The 26,423-nt window shown below is 36.6% G+C and overlaps 3 protein-coding genes across 5 annotated transcripts; 1 reads left to right on the top strand and 2 right to left on the bottom strand.

The window, feature by feature from the left end:
- Window positions 1–3,930: 3,930 nt before the first annotated feature.
- LOC6653055 (sex-lethal homolog) lies at window positions 3,931–20,310 on the bottom strand. 2 transcript variants are annotated; one of them, XM_015176431.3, is made up of 7 exons: window positions 20,296–20,310; window positions 19,479–19,680; window positions 19,037–19,399; window positions 18,796–18,903; window positions 18,556–18,737; window positions 5,263–5,807; window positions 3,931–5,164 (listed from the first exon to the last, which is right to left on the bottom strand). In XM_015176431.3, exons 2-7 carry the CDS (start codon window positions 19,557–19,559, stop codon window positions 5,148–5,150), a joined length of 1,296 nt encoding a protein of 431 aa, XP_015031917.1. In that variant the 5' UTR covers window positions 19,560–19,680; window positions 20,296–20,310; the 3' UTR covers window positions 3,931–5,147. The 2 variants fall into 2 exon arrangements, with proteins under 2 accessions (XP_015031917.1, XP_002075201.2); XM_002075165.4 differs by having other exon boundaries at window positions 3,931–5,807.
- LOC26528955 (tRNA-specific adenosine deaminase 1) lies at window positions 14,523–15,503 on the bottom strand. The gene is made up of 2 exons (XM_023181381.2): window positions 15,306–15,503; window positions 14,523–15,244 (listed from the first exon to the last, which is right to left on the bottom strand). Exons 1-2 carry the CDS (start codon window positions 15,437–15,439, stop codon window positions 14,938–14,940), a joined length of 441 nt encoding a protein of 146 aa, XP_023037149.1. The 5' UTR covers window positions 15,440–15,503; the 3' UTR covers window positions 14,523–14,937.
- Window positions 20,311–21,951: 1,641 nt separating the features above from the next.
- On the top strand, window positions 21,952–25,702 carry LOC6653054 (5'-AMP-activated protein kinase catalytic subunit alpha-2). Of its 2 annotated transcripts, none has more exons than XM_002075164.4 (3): window positions 21,952–22,085; window positions 22,146–22,612; window positions 23,800–25,702. In XM_002075164.4, the coding sequence occupies exons 2-3, from the start codon at window positions 22,325–22,327 to the stop codon at window positions 25,288–25,290; spliced, it is 1,779 nt and encodes a 592-aa protein (XP_002075200.1). In that variant the 5' UTR covers window positions 21,952–22,085; window positions 22,146–22,324; the 3' UTR covers window positions 25,291–25,702. The 2 variants fall into 2 exon arrangements, with proteins under 2 accessions (XP_002075200.1, XP_015031916.1); XM_015176430.3 differs by having other exon boundaries at window positions 22,143–22,612.
- Window positions 25,703–26,423: the final 721 nt, after the last annotated feature.

The following is a 26,423-nucleotide window of genomic DNA, read 5'->3' as shown; positions in this document are numbered from 1 at the left end:
TTACAGTCAATATAAATCGGCTCTACTACGTCATGGCTTGAAACCCACAGAGCAGCTGAGCACACGCATACACACACAGATGTAACGCTACGTAAACTGTATGTGTATGCGTGCCAATCGCAGCAGGCAGCATGGGGAAGAAGAAGAAAAAGAAATGGAAATGATATTTGAAAAGTTTTGTCTGTGCAATGATGAATTGATGATACAGAAAAGAGTTTGGAACATGTAAAAATATTATGGCCAAGGACTGCAAGGGTACATAAACTTCGGCACAGCCGAAGTTAGCTTCTTTGTTTTTTTTTTTTTTTTTTTAGTTTTTGTTACCCACATGTCAAAATTAAAATGATATATGTATAAAAAATAAAGATTGTGTCCTTAAGTTTAAACATTAACAAACATAACTGCATTTTTTTTTTGTTAATATCACCATTGAAAAAAAAAAAGTTATGTTGATCTAAAATTTCAACATGAGGTGGGTCAAGTAACCTGTGACATTGGTATGTCTGTTCGCCTGAATCACCGTTACAGTTCTTTTATGTACTGTGCACATTGTTGGATAGCTATTCCGTTTATGGTACGTAAAACTTTGCGTGGGCTTATATGTGTGTGTCCGGCGAAAGAAAAGAGTTGGTGATTAGTTCGTTTGGACTTATCCCCATCCCAGGTATAGGAGGTGTTCAAGCGTTTCTGGAACATCCCTTACCTTACATTTCTTGCAGCCGGCGCAATCAAGTAGTGAATAAGATTCTGCAATCCGTATGGTTGAGACCTACATAGCATCTGCGCTGCCAGTCCGTCGTTTCGCGTGCTGTAAATTTTCTTGGCTATACGGCAGATGGTAAGGGCTTTCCACCACTCGTTCGCCGTATTGCTAACTGCAAGTTCTAGTTTACTCGATGGTAATGCTAAGCAGTTCATAATGTATTCTGAGTTTCCACTGGGTACTTCCACGTTTGCCTTTGCCAGTCGGTCTGCCCATTCGTTAGCATCGATGCACAAATGGCTAGGTATCCAGAAAATGTGGACCTTTTTACTGATGTCCACTACGGCACTACGGTTCGACAGGACAGGTTTTGAAGGGATGTTGGCCAACCGTATGGCACGCGATCCTGTCTGGGGATATCGTCGCTGTCAACTCTGCCGCTTTCCCTTAAACGAAAATCTCCACTTGGAATATGTTGTCTGGACAGTACACCGCTGATCTAACTCCTGCGTCCATTTTTGATCCGTCAGTGTTTTTCTCTAGTCCTAACTATGTACTTAGATATATAAAGAAAAATTTATTTTCATGGCATGTTTATTGCTTTTGTATATTAGAACTTTAAGTGGATATATTGATTTTGGACTACTTCTCATGCTGAGCCCATTTAAATGCATTTTCGATTCCTCCAATAGTAAACTAAAAATGTTATTTTTTGGCGTTTTATGTTTATTAAACACATTTATTACAAACTTTAGTAGATTCGGATTTTGTTTTTCTTGATACTGAAAATAATGAGGAGACCCATATTTATTTATTTGGTTTTCCAATATTGTTTTTCTGCACATGTGTGCTTGTTGTTTATCTATTTGTGGTTATTCTCGATTTTGGACAGTCACATAAATTAATTCTTATACATACTGAAATACATCTATAGAATTATGTGTAGCACATAAAAAATTCTCACTTAATTTGATTTTACAATTTTTTATCTCTCTTGAGTTTTGTTTAATTTTATAAGTCGCAGTTAATAACCGACCGATCAGTATTGTATGCAAGTTACCTTAACTACAGCACTGATCAACCAGCTTTATATCGGCTTTGTTTAGAAACTATTAAATGAAAGCTAATAACATTATCTAGTAAATCGAAAATACAAAAAAGATACTGAATTTTCATTTAAAAGAAGACTGGTGTTGGTGAAACGGAACAGAGAGGTGTTTAAAATTCTCGTAGACTGATTTGAATGAATTTTTTTTTTTTTTTTGGAAAAACTAAGGACAGAATTATATTCAGCCATATCAGCCATGCTAACTGACGTGAAAAGTTATTTCCGTAGAATTGATAAGAATTATTCAAATCGGTCCACGGGAATGTTGAATACAGTTTTGTTCCGTTTGACAAAAAACGTGCAATACATAACGTATAAATATATGTTTGTATATATGTATGTAGATATACAAATGAGTAGAGGCATAAAACACAAGATAAAAATACTTGAAAATCATAATTATTGAGTAGGATATATGTATGTATCTGAGTAATATAACTCTAGAGGCTATAAGTATTTGGACTTGACATACTTTTGACTTTGATATATTGCCCATTGACCCATTTTTTCTTTTTTTATTTTATTGAAAAATATCTAAACAAATATTTTTTTTAAATCTGTACCCAGATTAACCACCAAACCTGGATTTGGTTTACATCGCTAGATATTTGATAAAACTTATGCTTCTTTACCATGACATAGTTAATATTATAATTTATCTGTAGAAACCAAGGTATCAAAGTCAAAAGCATATTAGGTCGAAATATTTATAACGACTAGAGTATATTATACACATATCCTCAAAATGTATGACTTATAGAGATCAGAGCCGTTCGCAAGTTAGGGCAAATTAGATAAAATCATAAATATCGATAGGGTGTTAAAAGATACAAAAACGATCAAATTGAAACAAAATCTTAGGAGTACAGAAACTTTGTATGACGGTTTATGTATGAATGCAATTTCAGTTAAAGCCATAATTTAGCTTTAAAAAATCCGATTGGAAAACTGACAGCAATGGAATTACAAATAAGGATATGGCAATTGCAGCTTTTTGATGATACTGTATACCCGAGAGAGTGTACAATATGTGTTTCATAAAAAGTAAGTAATATAACGATACAAACACACAACACTCAGCTAAAATCAAAATTGAACCATTCAAATAATAACGGTATATACACATATAGATGTCTTTTTGAGAAGGAAAATGTAGGTTTATGTACAGCGGCGGGCACATGTGGATCCATGTTTGTCAAGTTGAACTTCAAATGCCTGTGAAAACTAAAAAATTTAACTGAAAAAGGAATTCCAAAAGTAGTCTACCAATTATTTAAATTCGTTTTGGCACTTTAAGTTTTGCTTGGTAGCAATTTTTTTGTTATTAATTTTAAAATATTTTGTCTAAACTTCATTGTCTTTATTTAATTACATAAACAATTATGCATACTTTTCAGAAAATTTTGTACAAATTCATGCGAAATTTAATTGGCCTTCAAGGCCGCCTTAAAGATCGTTCATTTTATTCGTTATTAAAATTCACTCGGCGTACTGTCCAATTGCTATTAACGATGAAACAATGATCGGCGAGGATTATCTTCATGATTTGACTACCTCTGTGGATAACTGTGCAAATTCTGAACAATCGAACAAAAATTTCATACGGGCTCACGGCGAAAATTAATAAACGCAACCAAAAGCAAAAAAATATTTACTCTATCTTTATAGCCAGGCCCTTGCGGAAGACATTAAAATTTCGAGTGATTGATTTTGTACTGAACTTGGTGGGGATTATTCTTTAGCTCATTGCTTTATACAAAATATTTAAATTAAGAACATACAAATTGCTAACGAGCAAAACTTCACACATTGCCAGTTTTTCATTCTATTATTGGAATTTGCTTTTAAATATTTCAATTATTTTTAAGTTTTTACAGGCATTTGAAATTCAACTTGACAAACATGTATCCGCATGTATTTGCCACTGTAAAACGTTCGCAGAGTCCACTAAACTTGGTTTGGTAATACACTTACTAACTTGCGTATAGACCAACCAAGTTTAGCAAGTATTTAGATTCATATATTTATTTATGTATGTGTATTTTGGACTTATGCTGCAACTACTTTTTACTCATTTTCACCTTTTAATTTAACTAAGTGCAACTATTTAATGCACTACTTTTTCTGATAATATAACTGTTTTGTTTTATTGTTTTTAACTTTTTAGTTGTATTACACTTATATATATTAATATATATATTTATTAAAAAAAATTTTGTTTTAACCTTAATCATTTATCATAATATAAGACTAGTTTTTAAAGTTATAATTTAGGTATATGTAAGAAAAAAAAAATGTTTTGTTCTATGGTAATTAGTTTTATTTCAGAAGCCGGGTGGGGAATTTAGAGGAACGGTGGAGCGGGAATTGAATCAAATATACATATATATATATGTATGTACATATACTTATATATATGCATAAATACCTATATATGTATGTATGTATGTGTGTTTACGGGTTTGTAAGTTTTTACATCAATTGTTTGTTATAAAGAGCAAATGCTACAGACACATTTGAACCGGTTACAACATCCTTATTGTAAATGTTGCTTTCGCAGTTGTTGGTTGGAGTGTGTTTAGTAGTAGCAGTTTTTGTGTCTTATGCATACTTTATGTTTCTTAATTTATTCATTTTGCATCTCATCATATTTAATATTCTTTGCTGCCAATGCTTTAAATTTGCCTATTTGAAATTCCACCAATTGTTATCAATGTTACATATATACATATACATATACATATATATATATATATACATATCTTTATATATATATATATATATATGTATATATAATACAGAATATTGATACATATATATATATATATTTATGATAGAGAGTTCTTCATTTTGTGTGTTGGTTTTGGTGTTCGGCTTAAAATTGAAACTCTTCTAGTTTGTGTAGTAGTTGTTGCTGCCACCGCCGCCGCCCTCACCACTCCGACGAGCTATTGCCACAGCCTGTTGCTGATCCTTAAAGGTTACGTAAACCAATCCCAAGGCGCATAAGTCGCCCGATCTATGGTCATAGTTGAGTGTATTAACATCGGCATATTGATAGTAGACATGGGTTGGACGCGGTGCTGACGTTGATTGCCCCGTTCCAAAGATTCTAGTTGCTGCTCCTGCTGGTGTTGCTGCTGTTGGTAAATGTGGTGGAGGAGATGTGGCTGTTGCTGCGATGTTGGCCGTAGCCGGTGCATAATAGCTACAGCGCATGGGACTGGCGCGCCTGTCGAGTAATTGAAGTTGTTGTTGTTGTGGTGGTGGTTGCATTGCTCCTGGCTGTAGGAGCAGCTGGAGTGGTTGCAAATTGGCAATGGCAGCATGAACACTTCACCTGTGAGATGCAGCTAATATTGTGTAAAGAAATTAATTGCGTTTTAAATAAATTTCTGTGCATTGTTATATGGATGCGGTTTTTGAGATCGTGTTTGTCTATTTGATCTACCTCTGTGTGCCATATGATGGTAGCCTCCACCGCCACCGCCGACACCAATAACGCCGCCGCCTTGCATGGGTGGTGGCACACCAACTCCAACGCCCATGCCCATGCCGACGCCTACTCCGACATTGACATTGACACCGACCCCATGATGCATTGGTTGCATATGGTGCACTGCAGCAGCTGGATGCGGCATACTATGATTATGGTGGTGATGATGCTGCTGCTGCTGCTGCTGCTGATGATGATGATGATGATGGTGATGGTGCTGCTGCTGCTGCTGGTGGTGATGATGGTGGTGGTGTTGTTGTTGTTGCTGCTGATGGTGGTGATGCTGCTGCATATGTGTATTGTGGTGATGCTGCTGTTGGTGATGATGATGGGGTTGCTGCTGTGGCCCACCACCACCACCAATCTGCGACATAAATTGAGCGGCCTTTGCCTTGCCATGTTCCTCGGCCAAACGAACCCATATAGGCTGAGATCCGCCTTCCGGGATCGTGTTATTCAAAGATTTAATTGCTTCCTGGGCCTCTTCGCGCTTGTTGTAGCTGCAAAAAACAAAAAAGTGTGACGTCGAATTATAAGTATATACATACATACATATATACATATTATAGTATTAAACATCATGAATTCAAAAAGAAATGATGCAAAACAAAATACCAACAAGATTAAAACAAAAAATTAAGAAAATAAAAACTTGGTTTTTGGGCTAAGCATCTTTATTGACATATATCGAAAATTGTATTCCATTCACCCATAGGGTTAAGTGGGATATTAAAGGCGCCAATGTCGTAGAAAGAAGGAAACTTGTCCGACCCCATAAAGTATATATTCTCGATCAGTGTCAAAATCTGTCTCGACAACCATCATTTGCTGTACGTACATCTAGTTCTCCAAAACTTAAAAAACTAAAGCCACGAGTTATGATACATAGATTCGTTTAGTATGCTCGATTTAACCCTCTTAGCCTCGTGAGTTTTTCAGTACTTGTCATATAATAAATATATAAAACCAAAATTGTTTTTTTATAAAGACAGTCTAAGATTTTTTTTTTGCCCAGTCGAAATGTGCAACTTCATAAGGATTCAACAAATTTTAGGACAAAAATCTTGTATCAATGAAGTAAGTCGTCTCGCCGACTTAGGTTTACCATACACCAGTAAAGCAAATATTTTAAATTTATTCATTTTTTTTTTGTATTCCGATTTTGATCAAATTTTCTATTTTTGCTGGATATTAGTATCAAATTTAAGTATGCCAAATTTGATTGCAGGTAGAAAAATACGGGAGATAGTCGAGTTTTTTCAAATTATGGGGGCGGAAAGAGCGTGGCAAAATTTTTACAAATACAAAATGTGCGCATTTACTAAGCAAATATACATACCAAATATGGTGTCTCTAGCTAGTATAGTTTTTGAGATAAACGCTTTTTTAAATTGCGGGGGCGGAAAGGGGCGTGGCAAAAATTTGAAATAACCTTGATCACTCTACATACTACACGAGTTTACATACCAAATTTGTTGGCTCTAGCTTTTACAGTCTCCGCGATCTAGGTGTTCATACGGACGGACAGACGGACATGGCTAGATCGACTCAACTGTTGTTCCTGATCAAGAATATATAAACTTTATGGGGTCGGAGAAGCTTCCTTCTGCCTGTTACATACATTTTGGCCACTTTAATATACCATTTCACCCTATGGGTGTATGGTATAAAAATATTTGAAAAATATCAAAGAAGCTACCTTATTTAATTTAATACCTTTGCAGTCCTTGGCCATTATATGTTTACATGTTCCAAAAACTTTTTTTTTTAACTCAATTCATCAGTGCACAGACAAAACCTTCCAAATTTTATTTCCATTTCTTTTTCCACTTCTTCCCTATTCCCCTCTACATGAATGTCACGTTTGACACGCATACACATACATTTTATGTAGCGTTGCGTCTGTGTGTGTTTGCGTGTGCTCTGCTGATTCGTTTGAGCAGAGCCGATTTATATTGACTCTACTTGTGCTCTAAATTTCCGATCTTTTTAAAATTTCGGAATGTAATGTTTCATATTTAAAACTATCACATTAGTAAATTTCATATGGATACTCCAGCATCTTATCCTATATTTCGTATATCAAAAATGACATATATCTTCATTTCATACTTGATCGGAATCTATATATTTTCAGAGGAGTCCCGGTTGTAAAGAGCTAATTTCTAGGATGTAGGACCCTGGTCTATACCAAAGATACTAACACTTTTCTTAATTCTGTCCAAAATATTCTCAATTACATTATTATGAAGTCGGTATATACAGGGTGGTCCATCTAGTGTTTGGAATTTGAATCACGGATTGTATGACAGTCAAACGTCAAATGTCATCCGTGACGCCATTAATAGTTAGTTATATGTTTGACATTTACGAAATGGGACGTTATTCGCTTGAAGAAAGCTGGGAAATATTAAAAACTTATTTTCAAAGTGGTGAGTCTTCTACTCAAACAGTGCGAAATTTAAAAAAAAAAGTGTGCGTGAACAGCCATCAACATCAACTCGGCACCGTTCACAACAATTGGACGTTTCACGCACTTCTCTGATGCGAATTTTGCGAAAAGACCTTGCAATGAAGCCGTATAAAGTTCAATTGGTGCATCAGTTAAAGCCTATTGACCATCCGAACCGTCTAAACTTCGCAAATTGGGCTGAAGATCGTTTAATTGAAGATGATGAATTTTATCAAAAAATCATCTTTTCGGACGAAGCACATTTTCATCTCGGTGGTTATGTTAAACCACAACGACTCACTGTTTGGTGCGGATTTTGGTCTGGTGGCATCATCGGCCCATTTTTCTTCGAAAATGATGAAGGAGCCACCGTAACCGTCAATGGCTATCGCGCAATGTTTTTACTGAAATTGAAGGAATGGATATGGACAACATTTGGTTTCAACAAGACGGCCACACGGGAGCGGTGAAAGATAAATGTTATGCAAACAATCCAGAAACAATTCAAGACCTCAAGACCGAAATTCATGCAGCTATTGCTGAAATAGAGCCGCACACAATTGAAAATGTACTGAAAAATTGGGTTAATCGAATGGGCTATTGCCAAGCCAGTCGTGGTGGACATTTGACCGAAATTATTTTTCATAAATAAATGACATAAATATACCTTTCAAATAAATGTTTAACCTTTAAAAAATATTCACCCTTTTTTTTTTTATAACAAAATCAAATTCCAATTTTTAAATGGGCCACCCTATAATAGTCTGCAATTTTGTATAAATGAAAGTTGTGTATGTTAGGCCTGAGATTCATATGTTTTGGTTCGTTGATAGAAAGCAAAGTTCTTGGAATCACCAATATCAGTGCACTTAATTTAACATTCAACTTAATATTTTGAGTTAAATTAATTTTATCGTTATTTCATCAAAAATGTAAAATTTCGCGACTTCCTTAAATGAGCTACAGAGCCCACCATTCTGAACCCTTTTTCAAATTTTACAGTTCCTTATGCATACATTCCTGTTTAGAAATTGTAAATTGAATTAAATTATATATTTATTATTTAAATTCACTGATGAAGGCACATTTTATTTATGAATATTTTCAAATTTATCTCAAGTGATGCAAATCTTAAGTAAATAACTTGTAATAACAACTCAATTTATTTAAGCCGAAAAATGCTGTTGTTGCATGTGTGTACAGTCTTTCAAATATTTACAATTTTGCATACATTTGGTTCGGTAATATTACTTCGAAACGAAATGCGAAGTGCATTTCTTAAACGCATTAAGGCGAGCAAACGAAAGCGAAGACAAAGCAAACCAAACGAAACAAATGAATGCCGTAGTTCCTTCGAGTATTCTTCGTACTTTACTTTAAAATTTAATAACGACAGTAAATCATGGAGAAGTGGTGTAATGGTGTGGGAAATTTAACGTTCATAGAGTGGACAATGGACCACAAAGACTACATCAAGATTCTAAATGAACACCTATTGCAGAGCGCCCAGAAATTGCAGTTCGAAGAGGACTTTTGCAATGGACAATAATCCGAAGCATACAAACCATGTGAAGTTCTGACTGCTTTAGAATGCAAAAAAAACAGCATAGCATAGATCACGATCTGAATCCTATAAAGCATCTGTGGGATTTACTTGAGCGCAGGATTCGGCAACACACCATAACTTTAAAAGAAATGCTGAAGATCATTATAGAGGAATGGGTCAAAAAACTGCCGAGGATACTCTCAAGATGATGGATTCACTGAAACGATATCCAACCAGCTATTTAAAACATTAATCTCTGTCAGTGTACGCAGAACCAGAGGGTCGGGGCTAACTTCGACCGCGTCAAAGTTTGTATACCCTTGCAACATTTTTGGTAACTCTTTCCTTACCTATAGCCATCAAAGTGGAAAAACGTTCAACCTAAAAAGGCTAATGTTTCCGTTTAGCATAGGAAAAAACGAAGATATTGATCAAAGTCACTGTTTTCCACCAATCGTTCCTATGGGAGCTATATGATATAGTTACCCGATCCTTATCAAATTTGGCACAGTCATTAACAGATATATTAAACTAACAAATGTTTAATTTGAAAGCAATCGCGTCAAAAGTAACGAAGTTATTGACAAAAGTCACTGTTTTCGAAAGATCGTTCCTATGGGAGCTATATGATATAGTCACCCGATCTTGATCAAATTTGGCATAGTCGTTTATATGTGTAATTAACTCAATAAATATTAAATTTCACGACAATAGCTCAGAAAATAACGAAGGTATTAAGAAGTCACTGTTCGTGACTTTGTCATTTGTATGGGAGCTACATATATGATATAGTGATCCGATCGGGCTGAATCCGAGATATACAACGCCTGCAGTTTATACAAGCCTACATGCAAAATTTCAGCTCTGTAGCTGTAGCTCTGTATGTATATTCTTGATTCGCACGGCGAGACGAGTTCATATATGTATGTATCTATGTCCGTCCATCCGTCTGGATCGACTCGAACCGTTACAGCTCTACAGAGTTGAATGTAGGCTTGTATATACTGCACAGTTTGTAGATCTCGGATTACGCGGGATCGGAGCACAATACGAGTCCAATGGCGCACAGTGACTTTTGTCAATAACTTCGTTATTTTCAGAGCTATTGTCATAAAAATTTATATTTCTTAGTTTCGTATACCAACTGTAGCAAATTAATATCGGTTGACTATATTATATAGCTCCCATAGGAACGATAGGTCGAAAACAGTGAAGAATATGCCGATAGTTTGCCATTTGCCTGGACATTTCAACAGGACAACGACACAAAACACTGCAGCAAGATTGTCAAGTCGTGGCTTAACCAAGAGGCAATCAAAGTTGTGCAATCGCCACCGCAGAGCCCCGACTTGAATTCTATAGAGAACTTATGGGGAATTATCAAACAAGTTTTTGGCCAAAAAAAAAACCAGCAAATAAAAACGATTTGTGGCGAATTTTACAAGAAAAGTGGAAGAAAATCACCCCTCAACAGTGCGCACGTCTTGTGGATTTGTGGTCAAAGCGTTGCGTCACTGGTCTTAAGCAGAAAGGGGTTCCAACTCAATATTAAAGTAAATTAATTAAAATTATAAGGAATATTGGGCAAATTTGAACTTTATCAACCATTTTTTCCCCAGGTGGCTTAAGTATGTGAGCAGGACACATTTTGGAGATGGTCTTAAATTTTTTAAGTTTTTCGTTGAACATATATTTTTTATAATTTTGTTATTCTTCTATTAGAACACTGATATATAGAACTAATGTGACACAAAAAATTGGAGCTGTGTAAAAACTTTTCTTAATTTTTTTTTAATAAAAGAAAGACGTGAAAATGTTTATAAATAATCAAAAAACTAAATAATGCCTTACATGCCTCCTAACAAATGCTATCTCGCTCACTCTTACAAACATACAGCTTTTAGACCGCCCAGTAAAACTCGTTTTGCGTGTTTCTAAGTCCGATTTTAATCAAATTTGGTAGGTCGGTAGAAATAAATAAGACTAACTTGTGTGCAAACTTGATTTTGATAGTCAAAAAATTGTGAGAAACAATTCGATTTTCTTTGGCGACTTTAAAAAATTTGCTGACAAAAATTTCAAATAATCATAATCTTCGCGCATACTAATCTAGTACACTTACCAAGTTCGGTGTCTCTAGCTAGTATAGCCTTTGAGAAAAACGGTTTCTTTTTATATTCGGAGGCGGAAAGGGCGTGGCAAAAATCAAATAAACTCGTTTACATGTACTACACGAGTACACAATACCAAATATGGTGGATCTAGCTCTTATAGTCTCCGAGATCTAGGTGGGAATACAGACGGACGGACGGGCGGACAGACGGACATGGCTAGATCGACTCGGCTCTTGACTCTGATCAAGAATATATATGTATACTTTATGGGGTCGAAAAAACTTCCTGAAAATTTCTGAACTTAAAATATGTAGGTATATTGGCGAATAATTCAGTTCTCTAAAAGTTTTAAAGCTTTTTATGTTAGTTTCCTACAATAACAGTTAAAGCGAACGAACTCTTTGGAATCATTTGCTCCCAAAGAAGCTGAAATTACTGTGTTGAATTTTGGAGCCAAAAATTTTGAATTTTTCTTGTTTTCTTCCAGATTTTGTTATCTTCTCTGTCTGTTAATGCACGTGGCAGGTTTTCGAATGTTTTGCGGAATTTCAGCCAGGAAATTACACTTCTTAATTTAATTTTGGACTTTTACAGAAATAAACAAGACGAATGACAATTCACGTTAATATTTTTCATAGTAACAGTCAAAAGACCAACTGCTTTTCCGTTCAACGCAACAACGCCTACATTTCGGTTGCGTCGCCGATCCTACAATATGCTACCGTAAGCACTGCGACTCCGAGCAACCCACTCACCCAACAACAACAGGTTTCCGTGGGCCCTCCACGGTTTTCCAGCTATATTAATAATTCGATCTACAATTGCAACCAGCACTATCAGCTCGTTAACCAGCAACACACAACGACGATACCAACAAAACCAACCATATCAACAGCAACTACTACAACGTCTGCAGAAGCGTTGACCTGCCTCAAGCCGATAACGGGAATGCCTTTATGCGGGAAGGGGTTTAAAATTCTTTCCGAGTAGCTAGATACCAACATTGACTATAACCTAAAAATGGATAATGCAGAGCATATTGACATGTGTGTCTCTGCACTTGAGTCAATGCTGGGAGCTGCAGCAAGAGTAACTACTTCCCTCGTAGAAGAGAACATCAGAGTACTCGCTCACCAAAAACAAAAGCAGGCCAACCGCAACCTATCCAAGGGGCTCACACAAGAAGAAAGCAGTGCTTAAATGGAATACCTAAAAAAGCTCAGTCCAACCAGTACCAAACATCCTCGCAAGGACAAAACATAGCCATCATCATACAGACTAATTAGTTTGCTGACATGTCTTTTGAAACTATTTAAAAAGATATTGCAGATCCGACTACGCTCATTCTTGGTTTCCCAAAATACAATCCCCTCCTACTATTTCAGCTTCCGGAAACTTGAGCAAGTCGATCATGTATCATTTGAACTAAAGGAATACTGTACGATAATTTTTCTCAATGGTGCCCAGGCTTTCGAAAGAGTTTGGCTAGACGGTTTGAAGTTCAAAATCAAGTAAAAACTAAGATGTAATAGCTCCTTTATAGATGAGTTTGAAATAAAGGCTGATGTATCACAAGGTAGCATACTCAGTCCATTGCTTTACGTTTTGTACCACTGCAGACCTCGTTATTAGGTCTTTAAGGCTTAAAACGTGAATTTTTGCCGGTGAGGTGACCAATTCAAGCCTCTGCCAAACTGGAGTAAGACCTCAAGGCGGTAGACGAGCAGAAATTCAAGCATGTAAACTTTGTAATGTAATATAAGAATTCGTCAATCCGACAACGTACAAAACGTACATGGTAAGTCGTCTCGCCGACTTCGGGATACCATGCACTAAGACCAAATGCATGCCCATTAAATGCGTTTTTTATGCCTCATAGAATATGCTAAATCGCTCACTCTCACAAATACACGAGCGCTTCGGGGTCTCTAGCTAGTATAGCCTTTGAAAAAATCGGTTATGTCTTATTTGCGGTGGCGAAAGTGAGCGTGACAAAACTTTGAAATAAACTCGATCACGATGGTGGCTCTAGCCCTTATAGTCTTCGAGATCTAAGGGTTCATACGGACAGACATGGCTGGACCGACTCGGCTGTTGATGCTGATCAAGAAGGGGAAGGCTTCCTTCTGCCTGTCATAAACATTTTGGTGACTTTAATATACCAATTACCCTATGGGTGCATGGTATGAAAAACGTGATTTCTATTCAGTTAAGTAAAATCGGAATAGAATCAAAATTGGTTCCACGTCAATAATGAAAAGCAGAGCGCTGCGTTCGCGACCTGAATGAACAGTAAAGTTAAAGTTAACCTATATTTTTTTTTGTTTAACGAACTGGGACAAGGCAAGCCTCTGACGGACTTCAAAAAAGGTTTCCTATAATGGAGAATGAAAGTTACAATTTGCGGCTTAAGAAATTATCAAAAGAAGGTATTGTGTCATCACGGCAGAAATGACCGAAAATAACCCTATCCCTTTAGAAAAACGTGTATTTAAATGAATGTTTAATAAAGGGAGTACATAATATTTATCTAGATCTCTAGGTATTTCGGAATTCATATATACTTTATATGTTTATACTATATATGTATACTTTATATGGTCGAAGATGCATTCAATAAGCTGATGGTTGGGGCGACATGAATCCAAGCCCTATAATTAAGACACTAAGATCTTGTGGAGATACGCAATCAAACCTTGATTGGGCTCTTTACTCCGACCCTGACCATTACAACTCAAACAAGGGTTATTTTGTGTTACAATAAATTAAACTATAATACACAGATTAAAAACACAAATTAATTGATTATTTGTTTTATGGTAAACTTTCTGTTCACATTTCATTATACCTCCGATTACAGTGAACGCTCTAATACTTAAAGGGCACATCATTTGCGAAAAGAAAGAATGATCGTACACGCATCAGGAATAGACCTCTAGACTTTCATCTATAGGATGCAGGCATCTTGTTAAACTTAATAACGTATCATATGTGCTTGCTGTCTTATTAGATGGAACTGCTGTTCATTGTAAAGAGCAGCTCATCATCGACTTTCGTTTTTATGACGAAACAATGTATAATACAGTGATAAAAACTAAATTTGTTATTGTTAATCCCAATACTTTCAATATTTTAACGGATTAAGGCTTTCATTGTCATTACAGATACAGTAATATCGCATTTAATTTCTTAATTTAACTAAAACAGTTGGTTTTCGGTTTAATTTCTTAATTTAACTAAAACAGTTGGTTTTCGGTAATGGCTATATCATTATGGTAATAATGTTATGTCATAATGTTAATAAAGAAAAACATTTTCGTTTATTTTTCCTTCGATCCAAACCAGCTAACCGAATGCAGTTGCATTTTGGCTGGCCAACCATGACAAATTTTATTATTAGTGCAGTTGAGACATATTTGAGCCAGCATAAATTTCTGGTTTCATACATTTAAAGAGAACTGCTCACACTATAAAATGTCTTCTTTCCTTTAAGATTAGAATAGTAAACAGTTTGTTTGTTAGGCTATCCTTTTAAATTCTAGAAGTTTGTCGGGCTTTCTTGTCCATTGCTCAAAATATTCAGATTTTAATTGCTGCCAAGCCTCTTGGTACCTCGTGGCCAATTGTTTGCATGTTCCATACGATAAATTGGGAAGGTCTTCGGTCAGAATATCAAGTGTTTTTCTTATCTCTTTTTGGGATCTAAGCAACTCCAGAAAGCAAAGAAACAGTTTATATTTGCTAATAGCCAAGGCAGCAACTGGAGTATCCAATTTTTTCTTTGTGACACCCTGACGTTTCCCATTTACTGAGATTTCATAGGGTCTGCAAGGGAGGTAAGAACTGCTATGATTAAGTCGTTATATCACACATGATGTCTTTTTACCTAAGGCGATCGGGCAAATGCGACCAGCTTAGGCCGTTTGGAGAAGGTTGTTGCGTTCTAGGTTGTTGAGCATAATCAAATTTAAACTTTGGGCTTACTCGTATTAATGGCCTTTGTGGCTTATAAAAATGCATTCTGAATTCTTTGTGCTGCCATCTTTTGAAAATGGCCCTCTCTATATTTGCGACATTTGCTTCAGAACTACAAAAATTAAAGCTGGTAAGGTAAATGGGTTCGTGGATTAAAGAGTCAATGAAGGCACCCTGAACACCTAACACATTCCAGCGGGCTAATTTATCACTGCATGATGAACGTTCCCCACGACTTGCTTGCGTTGCATTAACCACATCATCATCCGTTTCCAATTGCTTGTCAATACCAGCATCGCCGCATTCCAAATGCTTGTCAATACAAGCATTTTTTCAGTTTATAACAAACGAGTTCGTGGTCCTATTCAAAAACACTACCAGTATCCTTGTTTAGTTCTTGATGCAAGTATCTCAGGAATGCCTGCAGCATGGGATTCCTTGTGTTGCCATCTGTGTGCATGCCGAAGTTAACACGACGTACACCCGAGAGCGTAAAAACTGTATTAGTCGCTTGCAGTATTTCGACGCGAGCGCGTGAAAAAATAAATTCTGGAGTTGTTTTCTCTTTCATTTTCTTACAGCAGATCGACGAGCAATCCGGCAAAATTTGTTCACTTTTCATTTTGCGCTGTGTGAAGCACACACATACACTGACAACTTTCGTTGGCTCTATTTGTGCCTACCCCTGTTCTAAATTACAGTCGGACCCCGTTTTCCGGGTTCCTTTTAACCGGACACCCCTCTTATTCAAATGCAGTTGACTTTGTGCATTTGTCTCGGTTAACTGAGATTATCTCTATTATCCGGGATATCGAACGAAATTATTTTTAAAATTCATAGTAATTCAGGTTCATCAAGGCGATGCTAACTGTTTAACGATTTCAGAGAATATAATTGCTGTCTATACGATCATTTTGTGACAGGTTGCTTTTCAAAAGTCCAATAATCTGCACAAGTTTAGTGGATTGCATGGGCACCGATTCCAGAAAAGTGGTTAAAAAAAAGATGGAACCAATAACTCCAAACGCGAATACAAATTGAGGTTAAGATATCCATTATTCTTGCGTTCCTTTTTTTATACCCTTGCAAAAAGGGTATATTAATTTTGGTCAGAAGTGTGCAACGCATAGAAGGAAGCATTTCCGACCATATAAAGTATATATATTCTTGATCAGCATGACGAGACGAGTTCATATAGCCATGTCCGTCCGTCCGTCCGTCCGTCTGTCCGTCCGTCTGGATCAACGCAAACTCCTCCTAGACCGTTGGAGCTACAGAGCTGAAATTTCGCATGTAGGCTTGTATATACTGCAGGCGTTGTATATCTCGGATTCAGCCGGATCGGATCACTATATCATATAGCTCCCATACAAAAGGCAAAGTCACGAACTGTGACTTTTCTTAATAACTTCGTTATTTTCTGAGCTATTGTCATGAAATTTAGTATTAGTGAGTTAATTACACATATAAACGACTGTGCCAAATTTGATCAAGATCGGGTTACTATATCATATAGCTCCCATAGGAACGATCTTTCGAAAACAGTGACTTTTGTCAATAACTTCGTCACTTTTGACGCGATTGCTTTCAAATTAAACATTTGTTAGTTTAATATATCTGTTAATGACTGTGCCGAATTTGATAAAGATCGGGTTACTATATCATATAGCTCCCATAGGAACGATCGGTGGAAAACAGTGACTTTGATCAATATCTTCGTTTTTTCCTATGCTAAAATTGTAGGCCGTTCTTTCGCAAACATTAGCCTTTTTAGCTTAAACATTTTTCCACTTTGATGGCTATAGGTAAGGAAAGAGTTACCATAAAAGTTGCAAGGGTATACAAACTTTGACGCGGTCGAAGTTAGCACCGGCCCTCTGGTTTTTTTTTGAAAGGATAACTATGAATTTTGTCTTAACCCTTTTTTTGTTCAGTATGGCACTTTAAAGGGCTGGCAGCTCCATAGGCATGCCTTGTCTTCCCAAGGAGACAAACAAGATGACCCATTAGTTTACAGAGCTCTGTGTAAGCTGGATAGGTCCGGCAAACTCTTGGAGTGCATAATTTGCAACAGACTTATTGAGCAATTGGGAATTAGGCATGGATTGCCCGATTGGCATTCAAATTGGGAAAAACACAATCAGTAAAGCCAATGAGAGCCAACGCTAAAAAAGGCGGCAGCAATAAATCAGAACATCGTTGGATGTCAGGAATGCGTTTAATTCGCCCAGTTGGACCACATACAAATAAAAAACCCCACCTGTAATGTGTTACAGTGTCATCACAGCCAAGAGATAATATGGGTGGTCCCAATCGCGTTAACGTCTTTACCAATGTACGATACTGCACGGGAGTGCAGAGGACTAAAAGCGCATTTAAAGATGTCTCCGAAAACGCCGCTCTGGGTCAATCTGGTATGGACCTACTATATCTAATCGCAAATGAGGCTAAATATAGTGTTTTGCCACTTATTAGAAAAGAAACAACTCCGGCTAATGGCCAAGATGGCGAATCTCAAAAATTAGAGGCTGGGCAAGGTGTAATCTTCCAGACGCGCCATCTCGCACACATGGCAAGACGGATTTGCACCTACTACACTATGTGGGCAGCATAGAAGACTAAGAGCACGTCCCTCTTTTATGTTCTCGATATTCCGCTGAGCAAGCATAAGCATAAACAAAATGTAAACCCTAGGTAAGTTCTACTCGTCGCCGTTATGCCATCTCCCCATGGGGAAGTAATACTTTAGATAGCGTGGTTATCGTAGAAAAATATTGTAGATATCCATATGCAAATGTTGTGATCCACAGTTTCAACGCCGAAATTGTATAATTGGCTTAATTTAAGGAATGTAATTTCATTACATTACACTATCTTGAAGTGTCTTTAATAATTTAAATAGTCTTTAATTTTAATGCAAAATCCTGCTATACCCATACTTATGTATATATATACTAGTATGTATATACTAGTCGAACAAATTAAAATCAGACGAAAATAGGACAAAAAGCAACAGGATTGTACTGAATAACTTTTTGTACCGAAGAACAAAACATTATCTGCTTAACATGAATGAAGTGGCATGTATTATGATGACAATTTTATCATAAATTAGCTTAGCGATTTATTTTTTAGCTCATGGAATTTGTTTCTTCACTTACCGCACAAAAGCTACACCACGAGGACGACCAGTCAGCTTGTCTCGTAAAATATTGCGTTGGACAATCTGCCCAAACGGAGAGAAAATTCTATCGAGCATTTCATCATTAATATTGCGCGAAAGATTAATAACGTATAGATTGGTATCTTTAATAGATTGTCCGCCTGGACGTGCGTAGGAAACCTGCAAGAACCAAAAATAACGAAATATTTATAATAGAATCGAAAAAATTGAACCATACCTTTAATCGTTTGTTGCGAACATAAAAACCATTCAGCTTCTGTATGGCGTCCTCCGAGTCGGCTTCAGCATTGTAATCAACGAATCCGTAACCAAAACTATACCCGGTCTAGAAAGAGAGAGCCAAATAGAGTGAGACAGATGAAAGGGTTATTTGGTTTTGTATATTTCATCGAGGGACAAGGATAGCCTGTTTAGTGATTGGCCATCCCACCCACGAAGGACATTCAAAGTTTAATTACCTTGAAATCACGCATTATTTTACAGGTATTAATGGAGCCGCAGCTGCTGAACAAATTATAAAGCTCACGGTCTGTCATATCCTGAGGTAAATAATTAATGATCAAATTAGTGGCGCTAGTGCGATCCTCCGGATTGTTGCCTGGGGTCGGCGATGAGAAATTGCCACCTTGTTGCTGTTCTTCCATGCCAGAATTGTTGTTGTCATGATACTGCTGGCGTTGATTATCACCACCTTCCTCCTCCAACTGCTGATCCTGTCCGGCTTGTTGCTGCTGTTGATTATTACCGTTGTTCTCATCTAGAAAGTGCTCCTCTTCGCTGTCTTCTTGTTGACCTTCGCGCTCCACAGCATCGGCTGGCTCCTGTTTTCAATGACAAATATTTTTGGATGAGAATGTATCGTAAAATAAAAAAAATTTCGAAAAATTTAATCATATGTACCTCGAAGTCCGAAGATGTCTCGTCATCCTCATCATCGTATGGCCGAGAATGGTCACTTTGCATCTTCTCAGACTGGGACATGGCTGTTTTCGTTCCTTTTTCGACCTTTTTCTATAGTCTTTAGATAAAACTATTTTATCTATATGGTATCGCGTCTTCACAGACTTGTCTGACAAAAAAAAAAAAAAAAAAGGGCCAACTACTGGAAATATATAGAAGAAAGTAAACACAAATGTTAAAAAAATGGAACTTGTCACAGTTTTGAAACGCAATTTAGTAAATTCTGTGAGCAGCCGTTAGGAACCTTGATCTGTGTTACTAAAGGACTTGACTTCGTTTAATGTATGTACATAAAGTATGTATATAAAGTACGACTCCCAACATACAACTTCGGGGCTGGCGAAACACTATCCCCCTTCCAATGACCTGATAAATCGTCGTAGAACAGGCAGGGGGCCAGTCGAGATGGATGCGCACTGACACTGTATTTTGGATGCGCCTGAGACTGCATTTAGTGGTATAGGGGATGTTTGAAAAAGCTGTCGCTCTGACGCACGCGAGCAATGTGTATTAACAAATATTAAACACTGAAGGAAAACGAAGGCCCAGCGGCAATGACAAAAAGTGTACCTCTCTTTTCACTCACACACACACACAAAAAAAATTAACAACCCTTATAAACAGCATTAAGTTCACAATTTTAACAAAAATCCACTTATGTTTATGTCTCAATTGTCAATTAAGTTTTAATATCTTTTGACTCTAATCTGTCAAACAAAATTAAAATTTTTTTTTTTTTTTTGTTTTAACCACTTACCGCTTGCTACACTTCTTTGCTGAATTTTTCCAAAATCGATGAGAAATGCTATGGTATCGATATTTTTATAAATTATCGTACGGAACAATCAATAGATGGGCAGTTAATTTTTGTTTGTGATTTAATTGGAATTTGGAACGGTTGGATAAGACCAGATATTGTAAAACAGCAATTCCCACTGCCGCAAACTACCTATAAAAGCTAAATGGCCTACTATTATTACTACTACTATTATTATAATGAAATTAAATTCGTAGAAACATGTTCATATATGTATTTATGTATAAAAAAAATACTTACGGGTACCCTGTACAATGTTTCAACAATGCATAAACTCTTCCTACTTACTTACTTTGCTTACATTGCTTGTGTTTCACATTTCGTCATTTCGGATTGAAAATCAAACCTGACTGCCACAAGGTTTTGGGGTTTGTTTTGTGAAAAAAAAGGAACAAAACTTAAAAACAAAATGTTAAACAGTCAGAACTACAATTTGTCAAGGATTGATTTGTTGCTATGGAACAATTACTGAAAAATATTTCATTTATTCCAATGAAAAGAAAAATAAGAGTTACAAATTCAATTTTACTGTTTAAATTTTTTTTACAATTCTACAGAAGAATATACTGCTTAAATTTTTTTTTACAATTCTGCAGAAGAGTTTTTTATACACCATATTAGTACATACATATGTATGTGTATGTAGATTCAGTTTAGCTGGGTGTTTGCAAACATTTCATATTTCACTTTTCGGATCCAGAGTAATGCGATGCACAAAATAAAGAAAACATGGAACAAGGTAAAGCAATTTCACTAAATTGAAATAAATTAGAAGAACAGTTAATAAATTTTGGGTTTTTGTTCAAATAAATTCCAATTCCAAACGTTTCCCTCGGATACATCGTGTAGGAATCGGCTAAAAGACTTAAATTTTCTATTTTGTGAAACAAAAGGCGTTTTCCATATAAAACCAAGAACCATGCACAATGCGATTTCCACTGGCATCATTCATCATTGTAAAACAGCTGCTAGAGGCAGACAGATTAAACAATTTCTGTGACTGATTACATGGGAAAAATATATATATTTAGATAAATACGTATAAAATGACCTATACTTATTTAAATATACTAATATCCTGGTTTAAAAAAAACAAGAAAACGAAAATATTAAAACTGTGTACATACATACATATGTAAATGTAAAGAGAGTTCTAGGCTGTTTATTTTCTTATCATATTACGCTTTAATACAAATTTCTTAAAATACAACAATGAAAAATCCAATAATTGGATTCGAGCTATGTAACGCTTGCAGGAATACCCTTATTAAAAGGTTGTGAACGTATTAAAAATTGTCCGATACATCGTCAGTATCGATATTTTTGCATCACTGATCCAAAATCCTTTCCCAACACTTTTATGTGATTCCATACCATAATTTCTTCAACTTAATAATAAAGAAAGGTGTCTAAATACTGTTATGAAACAAGTGGACTGGCGAATGACATACCTAGTTAAAAATGCCTTTTTATATATTTTTGCGCTGACTGCCCAATGACTCGTTACAAGTACTAAGTGCGCATCCCTGGCTTCATTGTATATGGCTATATATGCACACATACATACATACATATGTGCAAATATGTGTGTATGTTGTTAATTGTAATGAGCTATTTTTTTTTTGTAATTAGTTTTCAAGAAGTTTATTAAACAATTGGAATTGCAGAAACTCTCATGTATCCCCACTCAACTATTGCCCAAACCAAACAAGAAATAGACAATTCGCTTTGTAAGTAAGAGTTTAAAATAAGTGAAGATTATCTTAATAACTTTTAATACACGACAGCAGAGGAAGAACTTGAGAATACGCAATAAATGATAACGACCTTACTTCTATCACACGGCAGTGCGACGACGAAGTTGTCTCTCCTTGCTTGCTCTTTCTTTCCCTTTCACAAATTGCCCGGGCAGATTGGGCTCAATTGACATCGCAAAGAGGAAAGGGTGGGGCATTAGGGAGCTTTTATTATGCCACAGGTAAGGACTGCTGCCGCTGAGGCAGCAGCAGCGGCTGCCGGGAGTGGTGCCAATGGTCAACCGCTTGTGAAGATTGGGCATTACCTTCTTGGCGCCACATTGGGTACAGGCACATTTGGCAAAGTGAAGGTCGGTGAACATCAAATAACACGCCTTAAGGTCGCCGTAAAGATCCTTAATAGGCAAAAAATCAAAAGTTTGGATGTCGTGGGCAAGATACGACGGGAGATACAAAACCTTAAACTCTTTCGGCATCCCCACATAATAAAATTGTACCAGGTGAGTTCGAACAATTCAAAGTGTACATATATCTAACAGTAACATCTATTGTTAAAATAGTCAATTTACGTTTTTGTAAGCAATTTTGTAAGTGGAACTTCTTTAGGAACTAACTGAGTCATTCCAAGAAAGGCTAGAGCAATACCCATATGAAAATTAGTCCAATGTCTGTCGGATTGTATAATTTTATAGAAACCATTTTAAACTATACGAGTTTAAATGTTCGCAGGACATTCCTGAGACTCAGCCGGATCCGTCAACTATGTGAGCTGCCTTAAAATTATCGATCCATAAAAATAGAAAACAACTTATTATTTATTCAAAACATCGGTATCCGTTTGATCTACCCAATTGTTGAATATATTTTCAAATGTTTCTGGTGGTATCATAGCAATGACAACCTAAATTTGTTTGATATTCGAAAAATGGCACAGACAAGTCTTCAAATTTAACTTGAAGAAATAAAGAAAAAGAATAAGTGCCAACCAAACAAATAATAGCCATTTGATGTGATGGCTCTTTCAGGGAAACTGTAGTCAATATGGATGGATAAATATAGATACATGCATACGTACAGTTTAATACTTCTTCTTGGTCTCAAACAAAATATGTACATATGTAGATCCAGGCTGAATAATGTAAGCTATTTTATCCTAGCTAAATCGAGGTATTTTAGTGGTTTCACCAAGACCTAGAGTTAACCGTCATCGCCATTTTCAAAATCGGCAAATTTAATTAAATTTTTATCCACATATTGATAAATCTGAAAATCTTACACAATTTTGTAGTCGGTCCAAAAAACACAAACGATGCCATTATTAAAACATAGCCCCAAAAAAAAAAAACCTAAAAAACACTACAAACTCTATGATTCATTTATTCATTATTAGAAATAATTTTTTGTTGCCAAAAAAATTCGCAACAAATGTAGTCAGAGGCTATGCACTACTTTAGTTGCACTCGCAACTGAGTATAAACTTGTTTGTTAAAACACGCTTAACTGATTTAATGGCTAGAAATGCTTTAGAGTATAAGGTTTTACTGATAGTATGTATATATATACTGATTTACATACGTATCGTCCGTATTTCGTAAAAAAATTTTCGTGTACTCTGTAAAAAAATAATGTGTAATTAATTTTAGAAAAAAATACAAATTAATTTGCTCCATTTATTCTTTTTGCGCAGGTGATTTCCACACCTTCAGATATATTTATGATTATGGAGTATGTGAGCGGCGGAGAACTCTTCGATTATATTGTCAAACATGGAAAATTGCAGGAGCATCAGGCCCGCCGGTTTTTCCAACAGATCATTTCCGGGGTGGATTATTGTCATCGCCATATGATTGTTCATCGAGATTTGAAGCCCGAGAACTTGCTGCTCGATCATAATATGCACGTAAAAATAGCCGATTTCGGTTTATCCAATATGATGCTCGATGGCGAATTTCTTCGCACTTCTTGTGGATCACCCAATTATGCTGCACCCGAGGTGATTTCGGGAAAACTGTATGCTGGTCCAGAGGTGGATATATGGTCCTGTGGTGTCATTCTGTATGCCCTCCTGTGTGGAACCCTTCCCTTTGATGATGAGCACGTGCCCACACTCTTCCGCAAGATAAAATCTGGCATATTCCCCATACCCGAGTATCTCAATAAGCAGGTGGTAAATTTGGTGTGTCAAATGCTTCAGGTGGATCCTTTGAAGCGAGCCACCATTGAAGAGATTAAGAAGCATGAATGGTTCCAAAAGGACTTGCCGGCGTATTTATTTCCCTCTTCGATAGAACAGGATTCTAATGTGATTGACACGTATGCCGTTGCCGAGGTGTGTACCAAATTCGGAGTAAAAGAATCGGAAGTCCATAATTCTTTGCTAAGTGGCGATCCGCATGATCAGCTGGCAATAGCCTACCATTTGATAATTGATAACAAACGATTTGCTGATGATGCTGCCAATCAGATTACTGAGATCAATAATTTCTTTGTGGCTGGATCGCCTCCACCTCCTCCACCCCCATCCACTTTGTCATCAAGTCATTCGCCAAATGAGCGCGATGTTACTGTCATAGTCGGAGGAAGTGGGGGTACGGCAGTCAGTTCCGGCTCAGCCACGCCAGTGCCGGCGAATGGAGCTTCAGCTACTACTAATAGCTCAACGGTCATGCCCGGCATTCGTCCACATCCCGAACGGATCGCTCCTATGCGTGAACGTCAATTGGCAATGTCGGTTCAAAACTCTGGAGGGGCTGCTTTCCCCGAGAAAACAGCACGTGGTGGCACACCTATCAAACGAGCCAAATGGCATCTGGGTATTCGATCCCAAAGCAAGCCCAATGACATTATGCTTGAGGTATATCGGGCAATGAAGGCTCTTAACTACGAGTGGAAAATCATTAATCCGTACCATGTGCGCGTTCGTCGTCAAAATGTCAAGACTAGCAAATTCTCAAAAATGTCCCTACAACTGTATCAGGTGGACGCCAAAAGCTATTTGCTAGACTTCAAGTCCCTGACCAACGATGAAGTTGAGCAAGGCGATGATGTTATCATGGAGAGCTTAACTCCACCGACCCACAGCGCGTCTGCTGGAACGATGCCGCTCCAGCCCACGGGTCATCACACAATGGAGTTCTTTGAGATGTGTGCGGCATTAATTATTCAGTTGGCTCGCTAAATAATGCAAAATCCAAAGGGTTTTGGAGAAATACTGTTTTTGCGTCATCGAATGCTCGCTTACCGCTTACCGTTATTAATGCTAGCGCTGCCCGATAAATTGTTCTTGTTGTTTTTGTTGGCGTCTTTATATACTATATATATTTTATGTATAATTTTTAACGGTTGATTTTTATTTTTTTGTGCTTCTTTTCGAAGATTTTCTGAGTATTCTTTGTATAAAGTTGTATTCAGTTCAGTTCGGTCGAAAACCCATTTAAATCAATATTGTAACCTACTAAATAAAAATTTTAATTTCGGGTAAAAAGACTTTCGTAATTATAAATAATATATGCAATAAATTACACAAAATCACAAATATTATGTTTATATTTTTAAGTTTTATAAAGTAAACGTCGCTATGCACAGGTAAACTCCGAAATCAATTTAATTAACCACATCGTAGCGAGCGAGATAGCATATGCTTGCGTTGCATTACATACATACATATGTAAAGAGAAGAGAATTATGAAAGAATTGTGTATGGCATCTCCTTGCAAAGGGTAGTGCAAAACTATATATGATGTACCTATAGGCATAAAGTGTATACATACATATTCGTATATTTTTGATCAGCATGAGAAGCCCACTCTATATAGCACTGCCCACCTGTGTGGCTATCCTTTATGCACTCAATTAGATAGAAAGCTTCTGAAATAAAACTTAGCATTTATGTTATTAACTGCCCAATTGTCAATCAAGTTGGATCGGGCAACTATACTACTTAGCTGCCTAGTCTGCTGAGAAATATAGAAAAATCATATTAAAGTAGGCTTAGTAAGAAATTACGAATATTATTATTATTATCAGTATAGGGGATTTAGTTGTTTAAACTGTCAACAGAACAATATTTTACTAGCACTGCCAACTATGGCCCCATACACTATCTTGGGATTCGAACACGGATCCTCGTTGTGCCACTTAGAAAACTCATCTATCGAGCACTGCAAAATACAAATATATTTGAAAAGCAAAGCTTATTCCTGAAATTTATTGAAGGAATTCGTTGTTTAAAAATGGCTTTCACGACAAGGATATACATTAGCATGAACTTGGGCACACCCTTTCTGATCAGTATTATTGTTTTTAGCAGTA

Source organism: Drosophila willistoni, assembly GCF_018902025.1.
Source record: "Drosophila willistoni isolate 14030-0811.24 chromosome XL unlocalized genomic scaffold, UCI_dwil_1.1 Seg142, whole genome shotgun sequence".
Lineage (NCBI taxonomy): Eukaryota > Metazoa > Arthropoda > Insecta > Diptera > Drosophilidae > Drosophila > Drosophila willistoni.
The sequence above is the reverse complement of the archived record's forward strand: the minus strand, read 5'-3'. Positions and strand labels throughout refer to the sequence as shown.